Consider the following 22,774-nt stretch of genomic DNA (forward strand, 5'->3'; position numbering starts at 1 on the left):
GGATGGCCTCAGCCCTCCCGCTGCTGCTGCTCTGGGTGTTTGCCCCCATGGTGGTCCCGGAGGTGTTTGGCCCCGGAGATGGTACAGGTAACTCGGCATCATGGGCCACATACGTGCTGCTCCCTGCCCCATCAGCGCCCTGCGGTGGGGGTCTTGGGGTGGGGGTGGGGCACCCTATGCCAGTCCTGCTCATGGCTCCTCTCTTCTCCCACCCAGAGGACCTCAAGGCTCTGCAGGTCTCCATCCCACGCCACCCAGCCCTCGACGCCGTGCTGGCAGGCGACATCACCATTCCCTGCCTCATCACCTACCTCGGCCCCCAGCCCACCGCTGGCACGGCCGGCCGCCGGGCAGTCCTGGGAACCCCCCGGGTCAAGTGGACCTTCATCTCTGAGGGCAGGGAGGTGGAGATCTTGGTAGCCCGGGGGGACAGGGTGAAGGTGAGCGAGGACTATCGCCTCCGTGCCTCCCTGCCCATCTTCCACCAGCGCTACACCAATGCCTCTCTGCTGCTCACCGAGCTGCGGCCCAACGACTCGGGGATCTACCGCTGCGACGTGCAGCACGGCATCGAGGACGGCCACGATATCCTTGATGTCAAAGTCAAAGGTACCTCAAGGTGGGGAGTGGTGGGATTTGGGGCGGTGGGGGGGGTAGAAGTCCACCCTGCCCAGATGCCCTCTCCTGGCTCAGCAAACCCCTCCTGCACCCAGGTGCAGATGCACCCCTGTGGGTGGGGGGGCTGCTGCAGAGGGGCACCTGGGTGCAGATGCACCCATGCAGGTGGGAGATGTCATGAAGCCCCTTGCTCATGCCCATGTCCACTCCCCCGCAGGAGTGGTGTTTCACTACCGGGAGGGCTCCATGCGCTATGCCTACACCTTCGCCGAGGCGCTGGAAGCTTGCGCCAGGATCGGTGCCCGCATCGCCACCCCCGAGCAGCTGTATGCTGCCTACCTCGGCGGCTACGAGCAGTGCGATGCCGGCTGGATTGCTGACCAGACCGTCAGGTGGGCACCACTGCCGCCCGGGTATCGCACCCATCGCCTCCCCCTTCACCCCTCCACGAGTCGCCAGCCCCGCCCTGTGCTTTCCTGCCCCAGGTACCCCATCCACACGCCCCGCGAGGCCTGCTATGGAGACATGAACGGCTTCCCCGGGGTGAGGAACTACGGGGTGGTGGACCCGGAGGACATGTACGACGTGTACTGCTACGCCGAGGACCTCCCAGGTGCCTGTGGTGCCACCAGCCCCATCCTGCCCTCCCCTGCTTTTGCGGCTGCGCTAACTCGCCCCCATAACCCGTTGTAAACCCAAGTGAAAAAGCCACCCTGAACCACAGTTGCTGGCTCCGGAACCTCTGAGCTCTGCAAAGCTTTGGGCGCTTTGATGCACGCAAGCACAGGGACTTTCTGTGCTGCTTCCCAAAGAAGTGCTTCTGGTTTGGTTTTGCGGGGTGTGGGGCTCTCTCCCTCGTAGCAGCCGGTGCCCATCTCTGGCCTCAGGGCTGACGGATGCCAAGGGTGATCTGCCCTGGGCTGGCAGCATGTCGTGGCTATAGCGCTGCGTGGTGTTTTGGGGTTTGGGCAAGCTCGCGCCGTGCTTTGCATGCACTGGGGTGCTGCATCTCCTGCAGCTCGGGCACATCCCTCCCGGCTGTGTGTGCGTGGGGGTGGCCGGTCCCTCCTTCAGACCCCAGTGGGGCTCCCCGCCAGCGGCTGTGGCGGGGTTGGTCAGGGTGATGCCAGGCAGGTGGCAGGGATGCAGTGCAGGTCACTGGTGTGTGAGGTGCAATGCGCTGGGAGGGGGAGACCGGTGCGGTCGTGGGGGCTGGCACGCAGCATGCCTTAGGGCAGCGATCTCCAGCCCTTCTGAGCATGAAGCCCCACCGCAGCATCCACTGGGCTTGCAGGTCCCCTTAGAAATGACCCATACATGGATTGCACCGTGAAGGGCGTGGACTTGCTCCTCTGCAGTCCTTTTCATGGATGCTTTAAAGTCTCGGCTCCGTTTGCGAGGGCAGCTATCCCGCGTGGCATGAGAGCTCCAGCCATGCCTGTGCTGCGATTGTCCTGTGCATGTGCGGGAGGACCAGACACAGGCAGTGAGGCAGGCAGGGAGGCAGGCAGGACCCTTCAGCTCCTGGTGCTCCTCCTCGCGGGGACCATGCTGGAGGTCCCCATCTCCAAGCCTGCTCCTGGGGTCGTGCAGAGCACGGAGGAGGTGAGGGGGCTCCCGCAGCCCACGCCCCCCTCCCCGGTTCTGACGCTCGTCTCCTTCCTCTCTTTGCAGGGGAGATCTTTTTGGAGACAGCCCCAGACAAATTCACACTGGAGGAGGCGGTGGCACGTTGCCGGGCGCTGGGTGCGGAGCTGGCAAGCACGGGGCAGCTCTACGCAGCTTGGAGCGCAGGGCTGGACGCCTGTAGTCCCGGCTGGCTGGCCGACGGCAGTGTCCGCTACCCCATCGTCACCCCCCGAGAACGCTGCGGCGGGGCCCTGCCGGGTGTCAAAACCATCTTCCTCTTCCGCAACCAGACAGGATTTCCCGATGCCCAGAGCAGATACGATGCGTACTGCTTTCGAGGTAAAGAGGGGCACCCCGCTGGCCTGCAGATGCTCCCGGGCAGGGACCAGTGTGAGGTTTCGGGAAGCCTCTGGGCAGTGGCACAGGTGCCTGGCGGGTGCGGGGTGCTGGCTCCAGCCCACCCACGTGCTGAGCGCTGGGTGCAGCAATGCTAGGATTTCCTGCAGGGTTGGGATCGCATCGGGATCCCTGCGTGCTCTTCATGCTGCAATACTGCAATAGTGCAGGGGTGTTTTGTACCGTCTCAGTCGTGCGTATCAACCTACCACGGTAGGATAGGGATGCCTTGCACCACCTCCGTATTGCATGCCAATATATTGTGACAGAGGAAGGATAACTTGCATGGTCCTGATACTGCATGCCAATACATCATGATAGAGGAGGGATGCTCTGCATGGTCTCAGTAGTACATGCTGATATATCACGACAAAGTAGGGATGCCCTGCATGTCCTCAATGCTGCACGCTACTATATCGCAACAGAACAGGGATGTCCTGCGTGGCACGATTGGTCTGTGTGAGCTGTGTGGGCATGGCTCCGGGATGGTTCATCCCCCAGCGGCTGCCAGCTGAGGTGGGGGCATTGCCGGTCCCTGTGGGCTGCTGGGCACAGCCTGCAAGGCTGATTTTGGGCAATATCTGACTGTGGTGAATAGGAAACAGGACATGCAGGCAGTGGCACTGAGCTGCCTGTGCTGCCAGGGATGGTCTATGCACTGGCTGACATGGGCAATAAGCCAGGAGGGGATGAGCAAGGATGGAGGCTAGCAGAGATAACAGGCACAGAGGGAGAAAGAGCCACCTGTCTGCTTCTCCTTCCCAGTACCACATCTCTGTGCATCCCCTCAGGGCTATGGGGGCTTGCGGGATGGGGATGCTGTCCCCCAGATCAACTGGATGGTGAGCATCTCCATGCCTCAGTTTTCCCATCTCTTGGCAGGGAAACCCATGGGTTAGGCAGGATGGACCCGTCCTATGAATCCGCGATCCCTGTAACCCACTAACTCCCCATACACATCTGCGTTCCCTGGGATGGGGATGGGGGCGTGGAGAAGGACCCCCCCCGTGGCTGGGGGTGCCAGCATGCATCAAGGATTAGAGTTTGCTGGAGGGGGAGGAGGAGAAGGGGAGAGAGCCACTGTCGGGAAGGGCAGGGACAAGCAGAAAATGCTGCGAGTGTAAAATTTGGCGGTGCCTGGATGCCTGCCGAAGCCACGAGCCTTGGCCGGATGGCGGCGGGGGGAGCCGGGCTGGCACGTGGCTCTGGGGCCAGCACAGGTGGTGTAAATCAGCATCGCCTCTGGGAAACAGGGCTCGGGATCCGGCCTCACTGCGTGCTGCCAAGCCCCACAGCTCCTGCTGGGGCTTTTGGCTCTGCTGGCTCCAGCATCACGTGGAGAGGGCCTAATCCTGCCCCACGCTGACCCTACGTAGAGGGACAAGGGGAGGTCAAGGAGAGCTGGGTCCCCACTGGGGTGCCAGGCTGTCCCAGGGCTCCAGCCCCATGCCAGGGCAAGGGCATCTCTGCCTGCTGTGGGGCCAGGACGGGGCAGTAATATCCCACTTTCTTTCTGCCCACAGAAGGGACAAACTCTTTCCCTGAGGCTGCAGGAAAATACCAAGCCAGAGAGCCCGAGGGCTTCCAGGAGATTGTTACAGTGGCAGAAAAGCTGGAGGAGCTGCAGCTGCCCAAAGCGCAAGTGGAGATTGAGTCACGAGGGGCTATATACGCCGTCCCTTTCTTTAAGGACGCTGAGCTGGAAAAGCCGAGCCTGTCCCCTGAAGACGCACCTGGGCCAGGGGCCCGGCACCCCCCGCTAGATACCTCCGTGTCCTCAGGTCACCCAACCTCTGCCACCCCTTTCCCCATGGCCCCGGCCATTCCCGAGGCAGGCATCCCGCTTAGTTGTGGTGCAAAACCGGGGAGCTCATCCCCCACGGAGGAGGATGGGACAACAGGGACAGTTGGGCAGTGCACAGCAGCCGGGCACGAGCTGTCCGGCAAGGGTAGGTCGAAGAGCCGCTGTGGCGGTGCCAGGGCTGGGGTGCAGAGAGGAGCCGCAGGGATGGAGGTGCCGGGATTGCAAGGAGAGGTCAGAGGCACCCGTGGGTGCCCAGGTCGCCCCAGCTGTCCCCATTCCTTCTGCAGAGGGAGCACCCATGGCGGGGGCACCAGTGTCTTGGTGTAGGGCTGTGCACAAGTCACTGGTGTGGGGACATCTGTCTGTCCCTCCCTCGGCCAGGGTCCTGTGTGCAAGGTTGGTGCCGGACCGCAGTTTAGCAGCGCAAAGAGCTGGAGAATGGTGCTGGCAGCCGGAGGGAGAGGAGGCCAGGCACAGCAGTTGAGGGGCTGAGCATGGCCCCTGCCGCAGGGAAGCCTGTGCCGGGGCTGGGCTTGGCAGTGGCTGAGCCAGAGCTTGGTCTGCCATGCCGATTCAGAGGGGACAATGTCACACGGGCTCGGGGCCATTTCCATCTCCCTGTGCATCTTTGTGCTGGTGTTGCCCCCTCCCCAGCTCTGCCCGCTGTGGGCAGGATCTGCGGTGCTGGTGGGCAATGCTGGTGCCTGTGGCCCTGAGGTTTGGCTGGCTCCCCGGTGCCGGTGTCTCACTGCCTTTGTGCCTTGCCCTTTGCAGAGGAGGAACAGGGAGCAGCGCTGGGCAGGGACCCCGGCAGCATATCAGCAGAGAGCCTGGACGGAGGGCAAGACCGCAGCCAGCCCATGGAGCCGGATGAAGCTGCCAGCACGGAGATTCTCTCCGTGGCCCCACGGGTGGGCACAGAGGAACTCACCGGTACCCCATCCCCGGCGGGGGCCACGGAAGGTGACATGGAGCCTCCTGAGGGGTTTCCCCGGCCGCCCAGTCCCACTGCCTCCACACGCCGCCCCGACCGCCCGTGGGATGCCATGGGGCGGCCAGCCCACACAGCCAGCCCTGGGGCACCTGGGCACCGGGTGACATTGCCAACCAGTGCCACTTCTGCCACCTCATCAGATAGCCGAGATTCTGGTGGGATGTCCCCAGGTGGGCACAAGTCCGGCGGGGTGAGTACCCCCATCCCCACCGCTGAAGACACTGAGATCTCGGGAGACGTGGTCGAAAGCCTCGGGGCGTCCCCGCTGCCCCCTGCGCCCTCGCAGCCACAGGAGGAGGGAGAAGAGCAGTCGGGGGCCCTGTGGCTCCCCTCACCCACGACCCTGGGGGACGGGAGCACTGTCCCCACGGCGGAGGTGACGGCGGTCACACCATGGCACACGGAAGTGCCTGGCAGCAGCAGCGTGCCGGCCACGGGAGGTGAGGAGGCTGTGCCGCGACCCCCGAGCACTGACCATGGGATGCCTGCTGCATCTTTGGAAGAGGAGGAGGAGGAGGAAGAGGAGGAAGACCAACCCGCTCCCTCTGTTGCAACCGTGGAGGGTTTCCTTGCAGCCGTTCCCGGAGAACCAGGTGGGACCCGCAGGGATGGCCTCACCTCTCCCCGTACTGACAGTTCTGGGGTGGTTCCGGTGGGGACCCCACTGGGGGACCCGGCCCCCAGCACAGCTGCCCCCCTGCCCGCCCTCCCCACTGAGCGGGCCAGCGTCGGGGCAGGAACCCGCTCGGCCGGGGGTCCCCGCTGTGCCACCCTCGCCCTGGGGGCAGCCCTCCTGGCTGCTGTCTGGCACTAGAGAAAGCCAACACCTTTCCTTCATGCTGTGCTTCCCTCTGTCCGTCTGTCCGTCTGTCTCTCTCCTTTCTCTCTCTCCTCCTCAGCTGGGTAAGGGAAGGTTACAGGTCTGGAGAAGCACATATTTGTCAAACAAATTGGTCCGAGGTCTGCATGCACTTAAATCTCTTCTACTTCTGTGAAGTGTTTTAATGACTGTTTCCATGAAAAAAAAAAAAAATCAAAAGAAGGCCCCAAACCCTATTCTGACTAACAGTGATACTAATAAAGGGAATTAAAAGCTTTCTAGAACAAGCATCTCGGCTAGCTCTTCCCTTCGTCCTTGCGCCTGCTGCCTCGCTCACTGCCTGCGTGCCTCTCCCACTGACGAACTAATCCCCCGGCCCGCCCTGTACCTGCGAGTCCCTGGGGAACAGGGTGGATGGGACCCCGTGTGAGGTGGGGGAGTGGGGTACGGCTGTTTTGCACCCTCCGTGCGGTGTCCCCCCCCGGGACTGGCTCACTCAGTGCTGCCCTGGGAGGAGGAACAAGGGCTGGAAGCTGCATGACATTAGCACAGGGGGGCTTCCTACCCCTGGAGCCATGGGGGGCACCGATGGGTTATGGGGTGCAGAGCCCCACCTAAAGCACCCTGCCTTGTGCAGACCTCGATGGCCAAGCGCCCCGAAGTCCCTGAAGTCCGCCCGGGGAGCATAGCTCCCCCCCGCCCCCCCCAAGCCCTGCTCCCCCTACATGGGGGCTGAGATGGGCAAGCAGTGGGTGCATGAACTGCCACAGGCGGTTGTCGCCCACCCAGACCCACCCTCCGGCCCCCATGCTGCGATGCTCCCAGCTCTGATGCCGCTTACAGGAGCCAAGCCCCTGCCCCCCTCTGCCCTCCTGGCTCCCTGCGAGGGCGGCTGCAGCTGAGGGGATGGTGCGGGTTCCCCGTCCCCCTGGTCTGGCAGTGCCCTGCCGAGTCCTGTAGCACAGCGGATGCTCCGTGGTGGGTGGCCAGGCCTCGTGGGATGGCTGCCTTTGCTCTGGCAAGGACAGATGCTCAGAAAGAGCCGGCCGTGTGGTGTTAGGGCCCTAAATAGCTCATCCTGCTCCGTGCCTCGGTCTGCTGGGGATGAGCTGGGTGTCCCGAGTGAGCTGTTGGCACCTTGCTGGGAGATGACGGTGCCTGGGGATGGAAGAGGGTGGCAGCATTGTCCTCGGCATGGCTCCACCGAGCCAAGGACCATTAAATGGGCATCATTAGGCTGAAGGGTGTCGAGGACTTTCAGGCTCTGCTCCGCCGGCGCTGGCGGCAGCCCTTAATCATGCTCTTGAGCCAGGACTGGGAGCACACGATGTGCTCCGGGCGCCTTAATGACCGTAACGGGCTGGTGGGGACATGCGGGTTGGGGACAGTGCTGGCTGAGTTATCAGCCCCAGCCAGGCTGAAGGTGACAACAGAGGGACAGGCGCAAGGCTCACCTTGCCGCCAGGCTGAGGACGTGCGGCTTGGACATGCAGATTACCCTTTACATGTTCCCCTCCCAAAACACATTTGCTGCATCACTCCAGGGGAAAGCAGGGGCTGTCCCTGGGCGACGGGAGCAGGCCAGGGGCTGGCACAGCAGCAAGCCCACTGATGCAGAGGACAAGAGCATCCAGCTCACGTCCCTGTGCCCTGGGAGGAGGCCAAAGCCCCAAGTCCGGCCAACTCTGGGCTGGGGCGGCTGAGCCGGGTGCATCCCATGGACCAAGGGCAGCATGGGCAGACAGGGTGGCTGCAGGCATGTCACTGTGTGCCCGAGTGCTTCTCCTGCCCCAGACTTGGTGCCCTCAGTGACCAGATCAGGGACCTGATTGCTGTGGGGCTACTCACTGCAGAGATGAGGCTTTAACGATGCTGGGCACTAACGAGGTCCCCAAGCTCCCATGGTGAGGAAGGCTGCATGTGCCTTGCAGGTGGCTGCGTCCCCAACCCCTGCCTGAACGGAGGGACCTGCATGGAGGACAGCGCCCGCATCGCCTGCCTGTGCCTGCCGGGCTATGGAGGCAGCAGCTGTGAAAGACGTGAGTCCCCCAGGTCCCACCATGGCCGCACCGGCTGGCCCCTGCCAAGCTCCCGCTGCAGCCTCAGCTGCTGAAGCAGCGGCCCAGGAGACATAAATGTGGGGAAATCAGGTTTTGGGGTTTTTTTGCTTGCTGGTGAGCTGGGCTCCATCACCCTGACCCTCTCCTCTCTCCCCCCTTACCCCCTTACCATGGCTCAGTGCTGGAGAAGTGCAGCCCCGGCTGGGACAGCTTCCAGGGAGCCTGCTACAAGCACTTCTCCACCCGGAGGAGCTGGGAGGATGCGGAGACCCAGTGCAGGCATTACGGGGGACACCTGGCCACCATCCTGACCCCCGAAGAGCAGGACTTCATCAATGGTACGTGGTGCTGCCCCGGACTCCGCTGCATCCTCCCCCAGACCTCTGCCCACGGGACCCTCAGCGTCCCTCAGCACTGGGCTTCAAGTTTAAACCTTAAGCCAAAAAGCGGCCGAGAGCCAAGGCAGAGCCCTACCCTGCTGTGCTGCAGAAGAGGCAGACACAGTCTAGGGAAGTCAAAGAAAATAAAGAGTAAAGGAAATAGCCGATATGACGGATTGACCAGTGTGGTTAGCTGCTCACCGGCCTCTTGGCTAGTGAGCGGTAGGGGAAGAGCGACAGACAGCAGGGTTGCTGCTGGGCTGATGACGGATGGACAGATAGATACATAGGTGGATAGACATGGGACCAGAGAGATAGATGTGTGATGGGTGGACAGACCAGCAGAGCATTGGACGTGTGCAAGTAAATTTGAAGGCAAAGCAATAACTTGCCTGAAAGCAGACATGGAGGGAGGGGGGGGCAAATGCAGAGGGAGGCAGAGCAGGGGACAACAGCAGTGGGGACGGGGCAGAGAGCAAAGAGGCCTGAAGGGATGTGAGGGTGAAGCAGGAAGGGACAGGGAGAGACCCGGCAGGGAGTTGCAGCGACAGGCAGGGACAGGCAAGGGCAGGCAGGGAGCTGCAGGGACAGGCAGGGACCGGTTGGACCAGAAAAGGGCAGGCAGGGACTGGTAGGGCCAGGCAGAGACCCGCAGGGCCAGGCAGGAACAGGCGGGACCGTGGGGACCCAGAGCTCTGCCGCCCTCTCCCGGCTGGCCCCGTCCCGCCGCTCCCGCGGGGGTGCAGGGTGCGGGGTCCTGCTGTGTCCCCTTCGGGGCTCCCCTTGTCCCCAAATCCCAAACCTCCCAGCCCCCAGCCCAACCCCGCCGGGCTGGGGACACCCCCACCTCCCCGCACTCACCCCCAGACCGCAATTTTCCCCAAATTCAGCCTCCAGATCCCTTGAGCCCCCTGCTGACAGGGGGTGCTGGGGGGCCTGGCTGTGCCCTCCCACCCCCACCCCAACACTCCCCCTGCCCCCTCAGACCAGTACAGGGAGTACCAGTGGATTGGCTTGAACGACCGGACCATCGAGGGGGATTTCCAGTGGTCCGATGGGAGCCCTTTGGTAAGTCAGGCTGCCAGCCCTTGTGTGCCCCCCGGGAGAAGACACCCCCTCCCTCCCCAGGCACCTCGTCATCCTTCTCCATCGCTTGGGAATGTGCCTGCGGGATGGGTCCAACCCTGGGACCAGGCGTTGAAGCCCCCCCCCGCCAAGAGCCACTTGCCTCGGCCAGGCTGAGCATCCTCGGGGGTGCCATGGGTGAGCCAGACCCCAGGATTTGGGGTCCCAAAGCCATGCCAAGGGGCATGGAGATGGGACCTCATTCCCGATGGGGGTGTCGCAGCCAGGAGGCTGCAGATGGGTGTGTGCTGGTGTGGCCCTCCCCCCCAGCTTAAAGTGTGTGCTGGGGTGCCCCATGCACCCTGTCCCGCCTGTCCCCCCAGCTTTATGAGAACTGGCACCCTGGGCAGCCCGACAGCTATTTTCTCTCTGGGGAGAACTGCGTGGTCATCGTGTGGCATGATGGGGGCCAGTGGAGCGATGTGCCCTGCAACTACCACCTCTCCTACACCTGCAAAATGGGGCTGGGTAAGCTGTGACCATCCCTGCCCTGGGCAGGGGTTGTGCTGAGGGGCTGGGACTGCACCCCTCTGTGACCCCAAATTAGAAGTTCCCCACCATCCCCGCAGTGGGGAAACGGGTCCTGTGTATGGGACCCTCAGCTTGTTTGGGGTTTATTGGGGGGTGGTTTGCTCCAGTTTGGGGGTCCCCATCCACGGCTGACTGCAATGACCCCTTCCCCCCCTGCAGTGCAGTGCGGGCCACCCCCCGCCATCAGCAATGCCCACGCCTTCGGCAGACCAAAGCAGCGCTATGAGATCGGCTCCATCATGCGGTACCAGTGCCGCCACGGCTTCGTCCCGCGCCGCTCACCCATCATCCGGTGCCAGGAGGATGGGATGTGGGAGCCGCCCCAGCTGGCCTGCCGCCCCGGTGAGCGCAGGGCTCCCCCTGACTCCCCCAGTCCCCTCAGCATCTGCCTTTGGGGCTTTCCCTTCACCTGGGGCTTCTTGTGTCCCCCCCAGGCCTGGCTCAGCCCCCTGACGACTGAGCGAGTCCCTGGGGCAGAAGCCACCACCTCCCCGGGCCCTGGAGCTGGTGCGGATGGGGACGGCACCGGGACACCAGCACGGATCCCGGCATGGCACAACACCTTACTGTTGGGTGTCTGCCTCCTTGTTTGTTTTATATCTGTACAAAGAAATCCTAATAACTAAAGATCCCCTCAAAAGGAACCGACAGTGACCCAAAATGTAGCACAAGGGGTGTTTTGTTCCTGGAGTCACAACAGAGTTGAAATCAAAGGGGGACCGCAGGAAGGTGATGGCACTGATGTGCCAGCATCACCTCCAGCCGCTTTCTCCCACTTCTGGCCCAAGGATCCTCATCCTGAGACACGCTGGTGGGGCATGACACAGGGACATCCAAGCTGTGCTGCAGCTCAGCACCCGTTCCGGGGTGCAGGAGGGCTTTTGCACTTCCCAGGAAAGGCAGAAGCTACTGCCTCAGGCTCGGAGTGGGTATGTGTTGCCCAAACCCCCTCTCTGTGCTTCTGTGGGTATTAAAACCAGTAAACAGATGGCACGGAGCAGTGGCCTGGTCATTTGGGGCAGCCCTGGCACAGAGGTGGGAAAGGGAGAGCTGCACAGCCCCAAAATGGGGAGCATGGCAGCACCCACCAGCACCATGAAGCTGGAGAGCCCCTGGCACAGCCTGTGCACAGCAACATCCCCAGGGACCACAGAAACAGGGAGGCACAGCCCAAAGTGCCCCCGCATCCCAGTGGCATTGGGGACCGGTCAGAGATCAGGCTGGGCTGCTGCTCCTGGCAAACACATGGGACTTGGGGGGCACATTGTAGGTGCCAGGGGATGCTGGCATCTCCCCACACTGGTTTTCCCCCTGCACTGTGCCAGCTCCGGTGCTTTTTATAGCTCTCCCTGACTGTTGAACAGCAAAACTCAGAAACCCCTGGTGTGCAGTGCCAGGAACACCGATAACCCCCGGGACAGGGCGGCTGGGGGGGGCCGCACTGGCTGCCCCCCTGCTTGAGACGGAAAGTCTTTGTCAAATTCCCCTCTTTGAGAGGCCAGACAGTCCCAGGGGGCAGAGGCCAGGCAAGAGCGTGGCTTTGCCGTGCAGCTTTACCGTCGCTTTATTAATTGAGAAGGCAAAACTCCATTAGTCACGCTCGTTAATGCCCAGCCCTCCAGTGTGCTTGCACCAGCCAGAGTCCTTGTGGCTGCAGGGAGCAAGGATGGGCCAAGGGACGCACCGGGGTTGGGGAAGGGGGGGCCTGTGGTGCTGGCTGGGGGGGTCTGGATTAGACCCCCTTCCTGGCCCAGCAATGGGTCTGGCTTCTCCAGCAAGCCCCGAACACCCAACAAGCCCCAAAGCAGGCTGGGGCATGGGGAGCAGCTCCATCAGAGGATGCACTGAGCGCCCAAACCGAGCTCTATCGCTCCATCAGAGGATGCACGAACCGCTCGAAATCACTGGGAGACCCCCCCAATACCCCACCTCAAGCTCTCCACCTGGGTGACAAGGGCCAGCGTCCTACCACGGTACCCTTCGCTCAGCCCACCTCTCCTTCTGGTGTTCCTACTTCCCCACGAAGCAGTAGGTGCCATAGGTCCGCAGCTCCTTGCTGGGAAAGCCGAAGCTGCGGACGCCGGGGTCCGGCAGCCCCCCGCAGCGCTCACGGGGTGTGGTAATGGGGTACCGCACACTGCCGTCCGCCAGCCACCCCCCGTCACAGCGATCCAGCTGGGAAAACTTCCAGGCGGAGTAGAGTTGCCCCACTTTGGCGATGGCAGCCCCGTGGTTGCGGCATGCTTGTCCGGCCTCCTTGAAGTTCAGGTGGGCCCGGATGAAGTAGACCTGGCCTGGGGATGAATGGGGACATGGCAGGTGAGCACCCGCCACGGATGTCTTCCTGGGAACAACCCCAGCCCTGATGCCAATACAGGTGGGCATCGGGGTTCAGTGCCACTGTGGGAGGGAGAGGGGATGCCAGCACTACCTTGAAGAGCAGAGGTGAAGCAGAAAGCATCGAATCGGTCCTTCTGCTTGTCCCTGGCCCCATAGGTCCGAACGCCCGGCAGGAGGAGGTGGCCACCACACGGCTCCCGGGAGTTGATGATAGGGTAGTGGACGGTCCCATCGAGGATCCAGCCGGCGTTGCACCAGTCGAGACCCTCCGTCCAGGCTGCAGGGCAAGAGGAGGGTCAGCACCAGTGCTTCCCTCCTCCCCACTCCTGCGCCCAGCAAGGCACATTTTGGGGTGGATAAGGGGTTTTTTTTGGATGCCTCACCTTTGTAGAGCTGCTGGTAGGTAGCGAGGCGGGAGTCCTGCTGCTCGCAGGCTCGCTTGGCTTCATGGTAGTTGAATTTGTAGCGTCCGTTGCTGGGCTGGTAGGGGAAGACGACGCCTGAGGGAACAGGGACAGAGGGTGAAGGAGATGTTCTCCCCGAGGAGGCTTTGGCTTATCATCCCTGGGGATTCAGTGCTGAAGATAAGGCCGGGGCTTGGGGTGTTGCAACAGGGGACACAAGGGGAGGAAGCACCCAGCCATGGACCCCCAGTCCCGGTCCAGGGTCCCCTCTCCACTCTCTCCCACATCCCTGGGGGATGTAGCAGGAGGTGCCCCAGCCTCACCTTCGAGGTGCAGCGTGAGCGAGACGCTCTCGTCCTCCAGCCCATTGACAAGCTGGCAGCGGTAGCGTCCCTCGTCCTCCAGAGCCACGTCAGTGATGGTGAGCGAGGCATCGTAGCGGTGGCTGTGCCGCAGGCGCACCCGTGGGCTCAGCGGCCCATAGTTCTTGTGGTACAGCCCGTTGGTGATGAGGATGATGCTCTCCCGATAGTTGGCCGGCTCCAACTTGCTCCACTTCACCCGGTAGTTGCGGGGCAGGGCGCGCAGGACACAGGGCAGGGTGGCCGTGGCACCCCGCTGCGTGTGCACCGTGGTGTGAAGGGGCTCCAGCAGGTACTGCAGGTGGGGGGGGGCTGCGGCATACCCGGGCAGCCTCAGCATTGGCTCACCACAGAACACTGCTGTGGCTCCACCACCTCTTCAACGCCTCCCCTGACACTCCTCAACCCTCATCAGCATCTTAAGCCTGGTTTCTATCACCCATCCTGGCTTCTTTTCCCCACTCCTACAACCCCGGGAACACACAGCTCAGCCCCTGCCCTGGCTGAATCCCCCCAGCACCACCTCCCTCCTCCAGCACCGACCCCAAACAGCAGCACCCCATCCTCCTCCTGGGCCCTGCTCCCTACCCGGGCTCCCCGTCGGCCGCTGGAAGATGCTCGATGCTGGGGGTGCTGCCAAGAGCCAGAGGGAGCTGAGCAGGAGAAGCCGGTGCATCCTTAGAGCTGGGGGCAGGGCGGTGCCTGGGGGGGGGCGCAGGGGTCAGGGACGTGCAGTGGGATGTACCCCAATGGCTGGGGGCATCTGCAGTGCTTGCTGCTGGGGATGCCATGGGGCCGATGGATGGCCCTGCTCAGCTGGGGGCTCACTGACATTTACTGTGCAAAGGGGATGTCCCCTCGCAGGACATCCAGCCAACAGAATGCGCCAACCCTCCTCCCCAGTGCCGCACACCTCTTACCGTCCCCAGCTGCGTCCTTTGGGGAGCTGCCGGTCCCATCCAACGCCTCCAGCATGCGTCCTGCCCCGGTGCCTGCTGCGTCCTGTCTCCGTCACAGCTTCCCCATCGCAGGGTCGAGGGCTCCGGAAGGGTCAAATCTGTGTCACGGTGCTGCCGGGAAGAGGGGACACAGGGACATGGGAGGTGGCGAGTGGGTGCTCCCAGCCAGCCCCTTCCCTGTCACCGTCCCAGGGCGGGCAGTGTCCCGGCAGCCCCACGGCCCCGCGGTGCCTTGGCGCCTGCTCCCATGGTGCGCGGGAGTGGCGAGAGCTGGCTGTGCCCTCACTCCCTTCCCTGTTGCCGTCTCTTCCTGCTTTCTTCTCTCTTTTTTTTTTTCCCTCAACACCTCCCCGAGGAACGCACAGGGAGGAGGAAGCACAATTTCCCATTGTGAGCATCTTTCTCTTTATTGTTCTGCTCGGCAAAACACAGCGTGCCCAGCTAACAAACATCCCTTTATTTGCAGGCCACAGCATTGGGGAATTCAGGGAAGATGCCAGCACCGCACAGGGCTCCGGCAGCCCCTTGGACCAGCAAGGCCTCCCCTTGTCATTGGCCCCCAGTGCTGGGATGGTGCTCGCTGCTCCCGCAGACATCAGGACAATGGTTAATTTTATGCCCCCTCCACCTCAAGTCTCTGATGCGGGGATGCTGTTCCCATCCTTTGGGGCTCCCGTGGGTTGTGCAAGGCGGGTCTTGTATCCCACTGGCCTTATCCTACCCTGCGAAAAGACATCGGAAAGGCTTCCTCATCGTCACTTTGGGGCCGGGATGCTGCTGGGAGCAAAACAGGGCCACACAATGGGGCTGTGTTCTGGGCTCCCTTATCTTCTCCCTCCCCCAGGGTCCATGTCCAAGGGTGGAGGAAGCTTTTCTCAAAGGAAACACAAGACAAGCAGCATCTGTCCCCGGCACCAAGGGACACAGTGATCCTGGCTTCGCCGTGGCACACACGGCACAGAAAACAAACCTCCCTGGGGCGAAGCGGCACCAGGGCGCATGCTGTCTCCCCAGCCCCTTGCACCCAGCCCGCTTCCCACGGCTCCCAGCCCCTGTTCAAAATTGGCTGCTTGTACAGAGGGGTTAATGCAATAACCTGCCCTAACACTGATGCCAGCAGTCTGGACTGGAAGCCTGCGAGGCTCTCCTAGCTCAAACTGGTCAAGTGCTTTGGCTCATTTTAATGAGCAAAATGTGGCCAGAACTTTGCTCCCCCCAAGCAGAGAAAGGCTAAACCACAGCAGCACTGCACGCTCCTCTCCTGCATCTCCCCACAGTTATTTTGTGGGTCCATGGCTGTTCAGAGAGCACCTGTGATCTCCCTCCATCACACTTCCCATGCCCACGGCTGCAAAAGTGGATCCTGATCCCCTCCAGCAATGCCCATCCCTGGGCAGCAGCTCAGGGCTCCTTGGCTGGAGGATGCTGTTTCCCAGCTCTGTGGTACCACAAACGAGCTGAGCTGTTTCTTGCATTTTTCCCGAGTGAAGGCAACAGCTACACGCCTCAGCTCTCACAAAACCACAGCCTGAAGCAGGACACTTGCTGGGGCCTCCAAACGTGACTCATTCCCGTTCCCCATCCTGTTGGCGTCAGGGCATGACCCCAGCCTGATGCTGCTTATCTGAGATCATAATTTGGCCCGGCGCTTTGGAAAGGAGTTACCCGAGTCACTTCCCAAACACACACTGTGTTTTACTTCTCGGCTCCTCTTCTCTTCCTCTCCCTTTTTGGGATTTGTACCCGCTCTCAGTGCATTACAAACACCTCTCTGCAAAAGCAGAAGCAGCCAAAGTAAAGCAAAGGAAACCTTCGCGTTCCAGCTCCTGGCACGGGTTGCTAACAGCAGCCTCTGACAGCGCTCCTCGCCCTTATTTTTCAAGGCTCAGCTTCTCCTCCTCCCCACACAGCCCTACAGGTAAGTTCTTCACCATAGCCCCCCTGAACCATCATTTTTCCTACTGACCAGGGAGTTTAAACCTGGTTTTGCTGAGCTTGCCGGAGCCCAGCACCTCTGCAGCGGGTCAGTCCCACCGTGCTTGCTCCACCACCCTCCATCTCCTCTGTCTGACCCAATTCCCCAAACCCACCATTTTTCTTCCATGCTGCACCTCCAGAAAGGCTGAAACCTTGGATGTCCCCCAGCCATGGCTCCCCCCACACCCCAAATCCCACCCCGACCCTCTTGCACTCAGCTGAGATGGATGTGACACCAAAAGCCCCGTGTGCTTCCCCGGCACAGTGGCCTGAGCCGCCTGATGTGGCAAAACCAGGTGCCAAGGTGTGCCAGCCCAGGGTTTCTGTTAACAGTGCTGTCCCGCTCCCGGCCGGTTCTTCCACCTGTGGGAAGCACTGAGGCGAGGGCAGGACCTGGCAGCCGCCCTGGCAGGCGGAGTTTGCAGCCCCAGCGCGTCTCTCAGCGTCTCCCCGGTTTCAGGGGGTTTGCCTGCCCCCAGCAACATGCCTGAGTACACCACTGCCTCGAGGTTCCAGCTCTCTGGACTGTGCTTCCTCCTCCAAATCATTACCATCATCCTCTTCGCTGTCTTTGTCCGGTACGGCCCAGAGAGCAGCCCCGGCTTCTGCTCCCAGCAACTGAACTGCAGCTGGAGAAACCAGGACACGAGTTTTCAGCATCCCCGTGAGTACCCCCACCCCAGGTGGGTAGAGGGAGCGGCATTACCTCATCCCCAGGCGCTCCTGAGGGGGTGGCATGGGATGTCACCATGCTCGGTCTAGGCTGCAGATCTGTCACACTGTCTAGCTCTGGATCAGACTCCGGAGTAAAACAGAGGAGGGGGAACATCAAGCCGCAGGGTTGGGGTACCGGTGCATGCCACCAAGGAGGGGTCGGTGGGCGGACAGGAGATGTGCTGCAAGGATTTCCCACATTATTGGACAAAGCCAGGCCCAAAACAGGAATATTTGGGTCTAGGACATGCGTTTCGGCAGCTGGAGTGTGGAGGGGATCACTTGGTGCAGTGATTAACCTGGGATTGTCCTCCCATCGCCGGGGGGGAGCACGGCAGCTGCTCCTGGCACTTTGGGGTCTGCAAAACTTCCCACCGACCTCTCGGGTTTTGCAGTGCCAAGGGATTTGCACCAAGCCCCTTTCACAGACGACTTGGTTCCCTTGGTGCTGCCACAGCTCCCTATGTGGGCCTGTGGGTCTGCCCCACTGGCAGCATACTCCTGCACGCTGGGCATCGCTGCGAAACTCATCCTGGACTGGGGGATGAGGGACTGACCCCGGCTTTTCCGAGCTAAGGACAAGGCAGATGATTGGAAAGGAGCCTCAGGAGTACCCTGGCCAAGGGAGGGGAGCTGAGCCGAGCAGAACTACCCATCAGGGAGCAGGCAGCAGGCAGGTTTTCCCGGTTTCGCCTGCGCACGTAACCCCACCCAGCGCAGGCAGTGACTCACGGCTTCGGCACACGGGGAAGGACGGGACACAGCTCTCGGCACGGCTGAGGTGTGCAAAGGGCATTTAGCCCAAGTGAGAATCTGGTCCCGCTCCTCTGGTTTGCCACCAAACGGTACCAGACTGGTCCCATTTTTCTGTTCAGCCTTCCGGTCCTCTTGTCCCATGAAGTGGGACATGATGTTTTCAGGGACAGCAGAGAGGTGCCGGGGTGTGGTTGACATCTCAGACCCACCTTCGTGCTGGTGTAATGGACGTAGATGGCTCTTGGCCACCCCAAGAGGTTTCTGGGCTGCAGGCTGAACCACATGCATGTACCGAAGTATCTGCACAGAGTGGCTGCAAATGGGGAGACCAGGAGCCACTGCAAAGGGTGGCAGGGGCCACATCAGGCGGGGACAGCTTTACCTGTCACTAGCACAAGCACTAGCACAAGCACAAGCAGTTGCTCATGCTCTCTGCTGGAGATCTCCAAGGGAGATCCACCACAGTTCCAGAGACACGTAGGTGGAGCAAGGCTGATTTATATCAGTTGAAGCCTTCAGCTCCCCAAAACCTCTTAAAGCAGGGAGTGTCTGAGCCCCCTCAAGGGGACCAGCAGGCAGGACGGTGGCTGCCTGTCCTCGACACCTCCAGATCCATCCTTCTGTCCCTCTTCCTCCAGGTTTCCGGGATGTCCACCTCCAAGCTCTCCTTGGCTTTGGGCTCCTGGTGGCCTTCCTCAGCCGCTATGGGCCAGGCAGTGTGGCCATCAGCATCCTCATCATGGCCTTCGCCATCCAGTGGGCCGTACTGATCCAGGGTTTTTTACACTTCTTCCTGAATGGCAAAATTTACGTGGGAGCTCAGAGGTAAGGCAGGAGGGAGCTGCTGCTGCCTGGCCTTGATTATCCCAGGTCCAGCCCTGGCACACTGGCTCCCTCCTCTGTAAAACTCACAGCTCTGCTTTGGAGGAGGATGATGAGGGCAAGTAGGACCAGACTTCTGGGTTATTTGAGTACCACACTAGTAAGGGCCATGTAAGTACTGCCAACAAGTTACAGACAGGCATTTAGGAGGGCACGCTGCCCCCCCCTCCCCGCCTCAAGCCCAGCTGTTCCTTTGTCACCAACATTGCAAGGCTTGGGCTGCCCATTCAGCTTGCAGGAGCGGTGGGATACAGGGTCTGGGCTGCAGGCTCAGCTCTCGTCTCCCCAAAACCCTGCTCTCCCCAGCTCCCGTCCTCCAGCCCCACACCTCCCCTCTCCTTCCCAGCATAGTCAGTGCCGACTTCTGCACTGCAGCCATTCTGATCTCCACCGGAGCTGTTCTGGGTAGGGTAAACCCTGTCCAGATGCTGCTGCTGACCCTGATGGGTGTCATCCTCTTCACTCTTAATGAATACATCCTGCTCAGTCTCATGGGGGTGAGTCACCGATCGGGGAGGGCCCACCAGAAAGGGGATGACTATGGGTTTCAGCTCCTCATGTCAATTTGTTTGTAGAGACAAATCCCATATCCTCCTTTCCTGTACGGTGTTTTTCTGTACTCACCAGGTAAGAGACAGTGGGGGCTCCTTGACTGTCCACACCTTTGGTGCTTATTTCGGCTTGATGGTTTCACGGATCTTGCACCAGCCCCATATGGACAAGTGCAAAAAGCAGCAGGACACGGGGAACCAGCCAGATGTCTTTGCTGTGGTTGGTACGGAGCTTGAACTCTACAACACCGGAGTCATAGACATGATGGTGGAAGGACCATCACCAACATTAGGACAGTGTGGCTGTGGCTTTGACCAGCAGAGTCCCGCAAACCATCAAGGACAGAGGTCTTGTACCTCCTTGGGGACCTGTCCTGGGGCTGTACTACCCCCTCCAGGAAAAAGCTTTTCCTCATATCCAACCTGAACCTCCCACACTGCAAGCTGTGGGCACTTACATCTCTTGGCACTAGCAAGAAGTTTCTTTCCCATGAGGGATCAACCCCAACATCAAAACCTACCTGTTCCCCGCAGGAACCATCTACCTGTGGATCTTCTGGCCCAGCTTCACCTCAGCCACCGCGGTCCATGAAAATGCTGAGCCCTGGGCAGTGCTCAACACCTACTTCTCGCTGGCAGCAAGCACACTGGCCACCTTGGTCCTCTCACCTGTCCTCCACGAGGAGGGCACACTGCGGATGGTAGGTCCTCTCCTGGGACAAACCCATGTCCCATCCTACAGGGACAGTGAGCATGAATACACCTGGGGCAAGAGGGGATGCCCATTAGGCTTTCTTTGGTTCATTAAGACCCATTTTGATCCCCGAGGAAATCCAAATCCCCCCAGCCTCATGCTGATATCCTCCATGGAGCCAATTCCCCTAACCATGTCCTGCTCCATCAGGTTCAGATCCAGGATGCCACCTTGGCTGGTGCGGCCATGATGGGTATGGCTGGGGAGATGCTGGTCACCCCCTTCGGGGCCCTCGTTGCGGGGTTTCTGGCCGGCCTGATCCCCCCACTTGGCTTCAGATTCCTCATGGTGAGTTGCCTTGGGACAACCGAGGACACCGGTCCCAGGTCAGGGGACCACCTGCCTTTGGGGGAGGCTGCATTGCCAACCTGCAGCTCCCAAATCTGCAAACACCGAGCCGCAGCACAGCCTCCCTGGGCAAGCATCCCCCATCCAAACCCCAGCTTTTCCTTAAACGCTCTCCCCAGCCTGTCCTGTGCTCCAGGCTGAAAACCCAGGACACATGTGGGGTTCACAATGTCCATGGGCTGCCGGGGATCCTGGGTGCCTTGCTGGGGACGCTGCTGACGGCACTGGCCACTGCAGATGCTTACGGTGGCAGGTGAGAAGAGCCAGAATCAGGGGTGCCAGTGACTCCATGCACCAAGCTGGGGCAGCCATGACCCCTAAAATCGGAGATGCTCCATGCACCCTCTGTTACAGCGCCCGCTTATAGCACATCACCCAGAGCCATAAGCGGAGCCCCCCATTTCCCCGCCTGGGAGAACAAGTTCCCCCCAAAAACACATCCCTGCTCCGGCTTGCAGGCTGGAGTTCTTGTTCCCGCTGGTGGCCCAGGGCAGCTGGACGGCCACTGACCAGGCGCTCTGCCAGCTCTGCGCCCTGCCTATCACCCTGCTCCTCGCCATGCTCGGAGGCAGCCTCACGGGTGAGTTTTGCCTCCGGTGAGACGGGACAGAGGGTGTGAGGAGCAGGGGGAATTGCGGAAAAGCCAGGAAGAGCCCCCAAACGGATCCTCCCCATCAGCCGGGGCGGGTGCTCGGCGCTGCGCAAACCCCCTCGGGGCCGGAGCCGGAGCCGGGGTCGGAGCTAGGGCTGCTCCCGGGGCTGGAGCTGCCCCCGGGGCCTGGGCTGGGACCGGAGCTGCTGCCCCCGGGGCCGGGGCTCGGTGCAGCCCAGCCCAGCGCTGCCGCTAGATGTCAGGGGAAGCCCGGCGAGAGCAGCCGGGCTGGCCCGGCCGCCCCGTTCTCAGACGCCCTCCCCCGGTTTTGGGCATCCTCAGGAGCCGTCCTGAAAATGAAAGGGTTGAGGTCTCCCCCGGACACGCGGTACCTGGAAAACACGGTCCTCTGGGAGGTAAAGCTGGTAAAAATAAGGGTTTACGCGGCTCAGGCAGCAGCAGGGGTTGGATGCTTCCCCCCGGCTGCTGATATCCTCCCTCCTCCTGCAGCAGCGTTTAGGGTGGGAGACAGTTTCATTAAAGCCCCCCAGGTCCCCCCCATCCAGTCCTGATTTGCTCCGAGCAGGCCCCGCTTCTGCCCCTCTCTATCTCTTCGTTGGCACAGGTGGCTGAGGAAGGATGCGACCGCAGGGAAAGCAGAAAGGAGCCGGGCGCCAGCACCTTGGTCTAATGACCCTGATCCCACGGTGAGGTCCTGCACCACCAGCCTCAACCCTCTGCTGGCATCACCAGTGTTGGGAAGCTTCTGGCAGCCTCAATTGCCCAGCAACCTGCTCTGGAGACAGCCAGGCTTGTCCCCATGTGGGAGCCACTTCCTGGTCCCAAAGGTTTTGGGAGCAGGCCAAGTGCCCACGGGCCTTTGGAGGGTGAAGAGATGCTGCAGTGATATGGGTGCTTGCTGTGGGAGTGACCCGGCTTGCTTCAGGGACACCTCTGGGTGTCCAGACTTGGCTCAGCCACTTCCCTGCTCTGCTCTGTGCCTCAGTTTCCCCATCTACTGCTCTCTGAAGAGAAGGTGGCAATGAGGAGGGCTGTGTCAGGGAAGGGGCGTACCAGGGTCCACAGAAAGCAGCAATGACTTTCTATGGATACTTTTGCACACAACAATTAAAACATGTAGATCCTTTGTAGCTTCAGGATTTGCCAGTGAGTTCACACAGCACCCGCCCAGCTTTGCTGGCTGGGTTTCCTTCAGGTTTCTTTTCAGGGAGAAAAGCAAAGCCCCCAGAACCCACCTGCGCCCTAAAGACTGATGCCCATGGGGTTGGTTCCATGGGTTGCTCCAACCCTGTCGCCATCTGCGCTGCCCGCACCCCCCCAAGCAGGGTACCCTACTGGAGCCTTAGCCACCAGAACATGCGATAGCCCAGAGCAGCCACCACCCAGGGGCAGGTCCAGGGTGACACCAGGGTCCCCAGCACAGGGGTGACCCCTGCCTTCCCCTTACCACTCATCACCTTGCACTGGGGCCAAGAAAAAGCCCCCCCCCCCCTCAGAACAGGAAAGTGCCCCCCAACACTCAGCCCCTTTGGGAGTGGATGCTCCCCTGGCAATTGCAGCCCCCAGGTCCCCCTGCTTTCCAGGGCCCCCAGCAGCACCCAGCACCCCATCTCCACATGCCCCCTGCAGAGAGGCTCTCACCCTGCCTGCCTGCTCCAGGTGCGGGCAACAGCCCCCAAACCTCCTGCCTGGGAGCAGGTTCCAGCACCCTGGGAAAGTGGCAGCTCAAGTGAAGCCAAGGGGGGTCCTGCAGCGCC

At 61.4% G+C, this 22,774-nt stretch overlaps 3 protein-coding genes across 8 annotated transcripts; 2 read left to right on the forward strand and 1 right to left on the reverse strand.

Moving 5' to 3' along the window:
- BCAN (brevican) lies at nt 1-11,345 on the forward strand. 3 transcript variants are annotated; one of them, XM_069795560.1, is made up of 14 exons: nt 3-87; nt 217-609; nt 836-1,010; nt 1,104-1,231; nt 2,293-2,586; nt 4,167-4,592; nt 5,222-5,410; nt 5,582-6,034; nt 8,193-8,300; nt 8,501-8,659; nt 9,687-9,769; nt 10,150-10,294; nt 10,517-10,699; nt 10,792-11,345. In XM_069795560.1, the coding sequence occupies exons 1-14, from the start codon at nt 3-5 to the stop codon at nt 10,815-10,817; spliced, it is 2,847 nt and encodes a 948-aa protein (XP_069651661.1). In that variant the 3' UTR covers nt 10,818-11,345. The 3 variants fall into 3 exon arrangements, with proteins under 3 accessions (XP_069651662.1, XP_069651663.1, XP_069651661.1); XM_069795561.1 differs by having other exon boundaries at nt 1-87; nt 5,222-6,034; XM_069795562.1 differs by having other exon boundaries at nt 1-87; nt 4,167-4,424; nt 5,222-6,034.
- Nucleotides 11,346-11,903: 558 nt separating this feature from the next.
- HAPLN2 (hyaluronan and proteoglycan link protein 2) lies at nt 11,904-14,788 on the reverse strand. Of its 4 annotated transcripts, none has more exons than XM_069795641.1 (6): nt 14,377-14,783; nt 14,052-14,165; nt 13,425-13,775; nt 13,081-13,197; nt 12,789-12,974; nt 11,904-12,651 (listed from the first exon to the last, which is right to left on the reverse strand). In XM_069795641.1, exons 1-6 carry the CDS (start codon nt 14,420-14,422, stop codon nt 12,368-12,370), a joined length of 1,098 nt encoding a protein of 365 aa, XP_069651742.1. In that variant the 5' UTR covers nt 14,423-14,783; the 3' UTR covers nt 11,904-12,367. The 4 variants fall into 4 exon arrangements, with proteins under 4 accessions (XP_069651742.1, XP_069651743.1, XP_069651741.1 ...); XM_069795642.1 differs by having other exon boundaries at nt 14,052-14,238; nt 14,384-14,782; XM_069795640.1 differs by having other exon boundaries at nt 14,384-14,780.
- A 1,270-nt stretch (nt 14,789-16,058) lies between these two features.
- Nucleotides 16,059-22,143, forward strand: RHBG (Rh family B glycoprotein). Its single transcript, XM_069795621.1, has 10 exons — nt 16,059-17,063; nt 18,508-18,694; nt 19,098-19,248; nt 19,379-19,526; nt 19,837-20,003; nt 20,207-20,344; nt 20,524-20,657; nt 20,863-20,984; nt 21,339-21,412; nt 21,622-22,143. Exons 1-10 carry the CDS (start codon nt 16,883-16,885, stop codon nt 21,685-21,687), a joined length of 1,368 nt encoding a protein of 455 aa, XP_069651722.1. The 5' UTR covers nt 16,059-16,882; the 3' UTR covers nt 21,688-22,143.
- Nucleotides 22,144-22,774: the final 631 nt, after the last annotated feature.

The sequence above is a fragment of the Haliaeetus albicilla genome, chromosome 10 (genome assembly GCF_947461875.1).
Source record: "Haliaeetus albicilla chromosome 10, bHalAlb1.1, whole genome shotgun sequence".
Classification (NCBI taxonomy): domain Eukaryota; kingdom Metazoa; phylum Chordata; class Aves; order Accipitriformes; family Accipitridae; genus Haliaeetus; species Haliaeetus albicilla.

What these genes read in the sequence shown, in the direction of transcription:
- BCAN (XM_069795561.1), top strand. Translation starts at nt 3, where the DNA reads ATGGCCTCAGCCCTCCCGCTGCTGCTGCTCTGGGTGTTTGCCCCCATG. An exon ending in TGGCCCCGGAGATGGTACAG is followed by an intron (nt 88 to 216) that starts GTAACTCGGCAT and finishes TCTCCCACCCAG; the next exon opens with AGGACCTCAAGGCTCTGCAG. An exon ending in CCAGCTGGCCTGCCGCCCCG is followed by an intron (nt 10,700 to 10,791) that starts GTGAGCGCAGGG and finishes TGTCCCCCCCAG; the next exon opens with GCCTGGCTCAGCCCCCTGAC.
- RHBG (XM_069795621.1), top strand. Translation starts at nt 16,883, where the DNA reads ATGCCTGAGTACACCACTGCCTCGAGGTTCCAGCTCTCTGGACTGTGC. An exon ending in ATTTACGTGGGAGCTCAGAG is followed by an intron (nt 18,695 to 19,097) that starts GTAAGGCAGGAG and finishes TCTCCTTCCCAG; the next exon opens with CATAGTCAGTGCCGACTTCT. An exon ending in TCCTGCTCAGTCTCATGGGG is followed by an intron (nt 19,249 to 19,378) that starts GTGAGTCACCGA and finishes TGTACTCACCAG; the next exon opens with GTAAGAGACAGTGGGGGCTC.
- HAPLN2 (XM_069795640.1), bottom strand. Translation starts at nt 14,438, where the DNA reads ATGCTGGAGGCGTTGGATGGGACCGGCAGCTCCCCAAAGGACGCAGCT. An exon ending in CTACCAGCAGCTCTACAAAG is followed by an intron (nt 12,975 to 13,080) that starts GTGAGGCATCCA and finishes CTTGCCCTGCAG; the next exon opens with CCTGGACGGAGGGTCTCGAC. An exon ending in CTTCACCTCTGCTCTTCAAG is followed by an intron (nt 12,652 to 12,788) that starts GTAGTGCTGGCA and finishes ATTCATCCCCAG; the next exon opens with GCCAGGTCTACTTCATCCGG.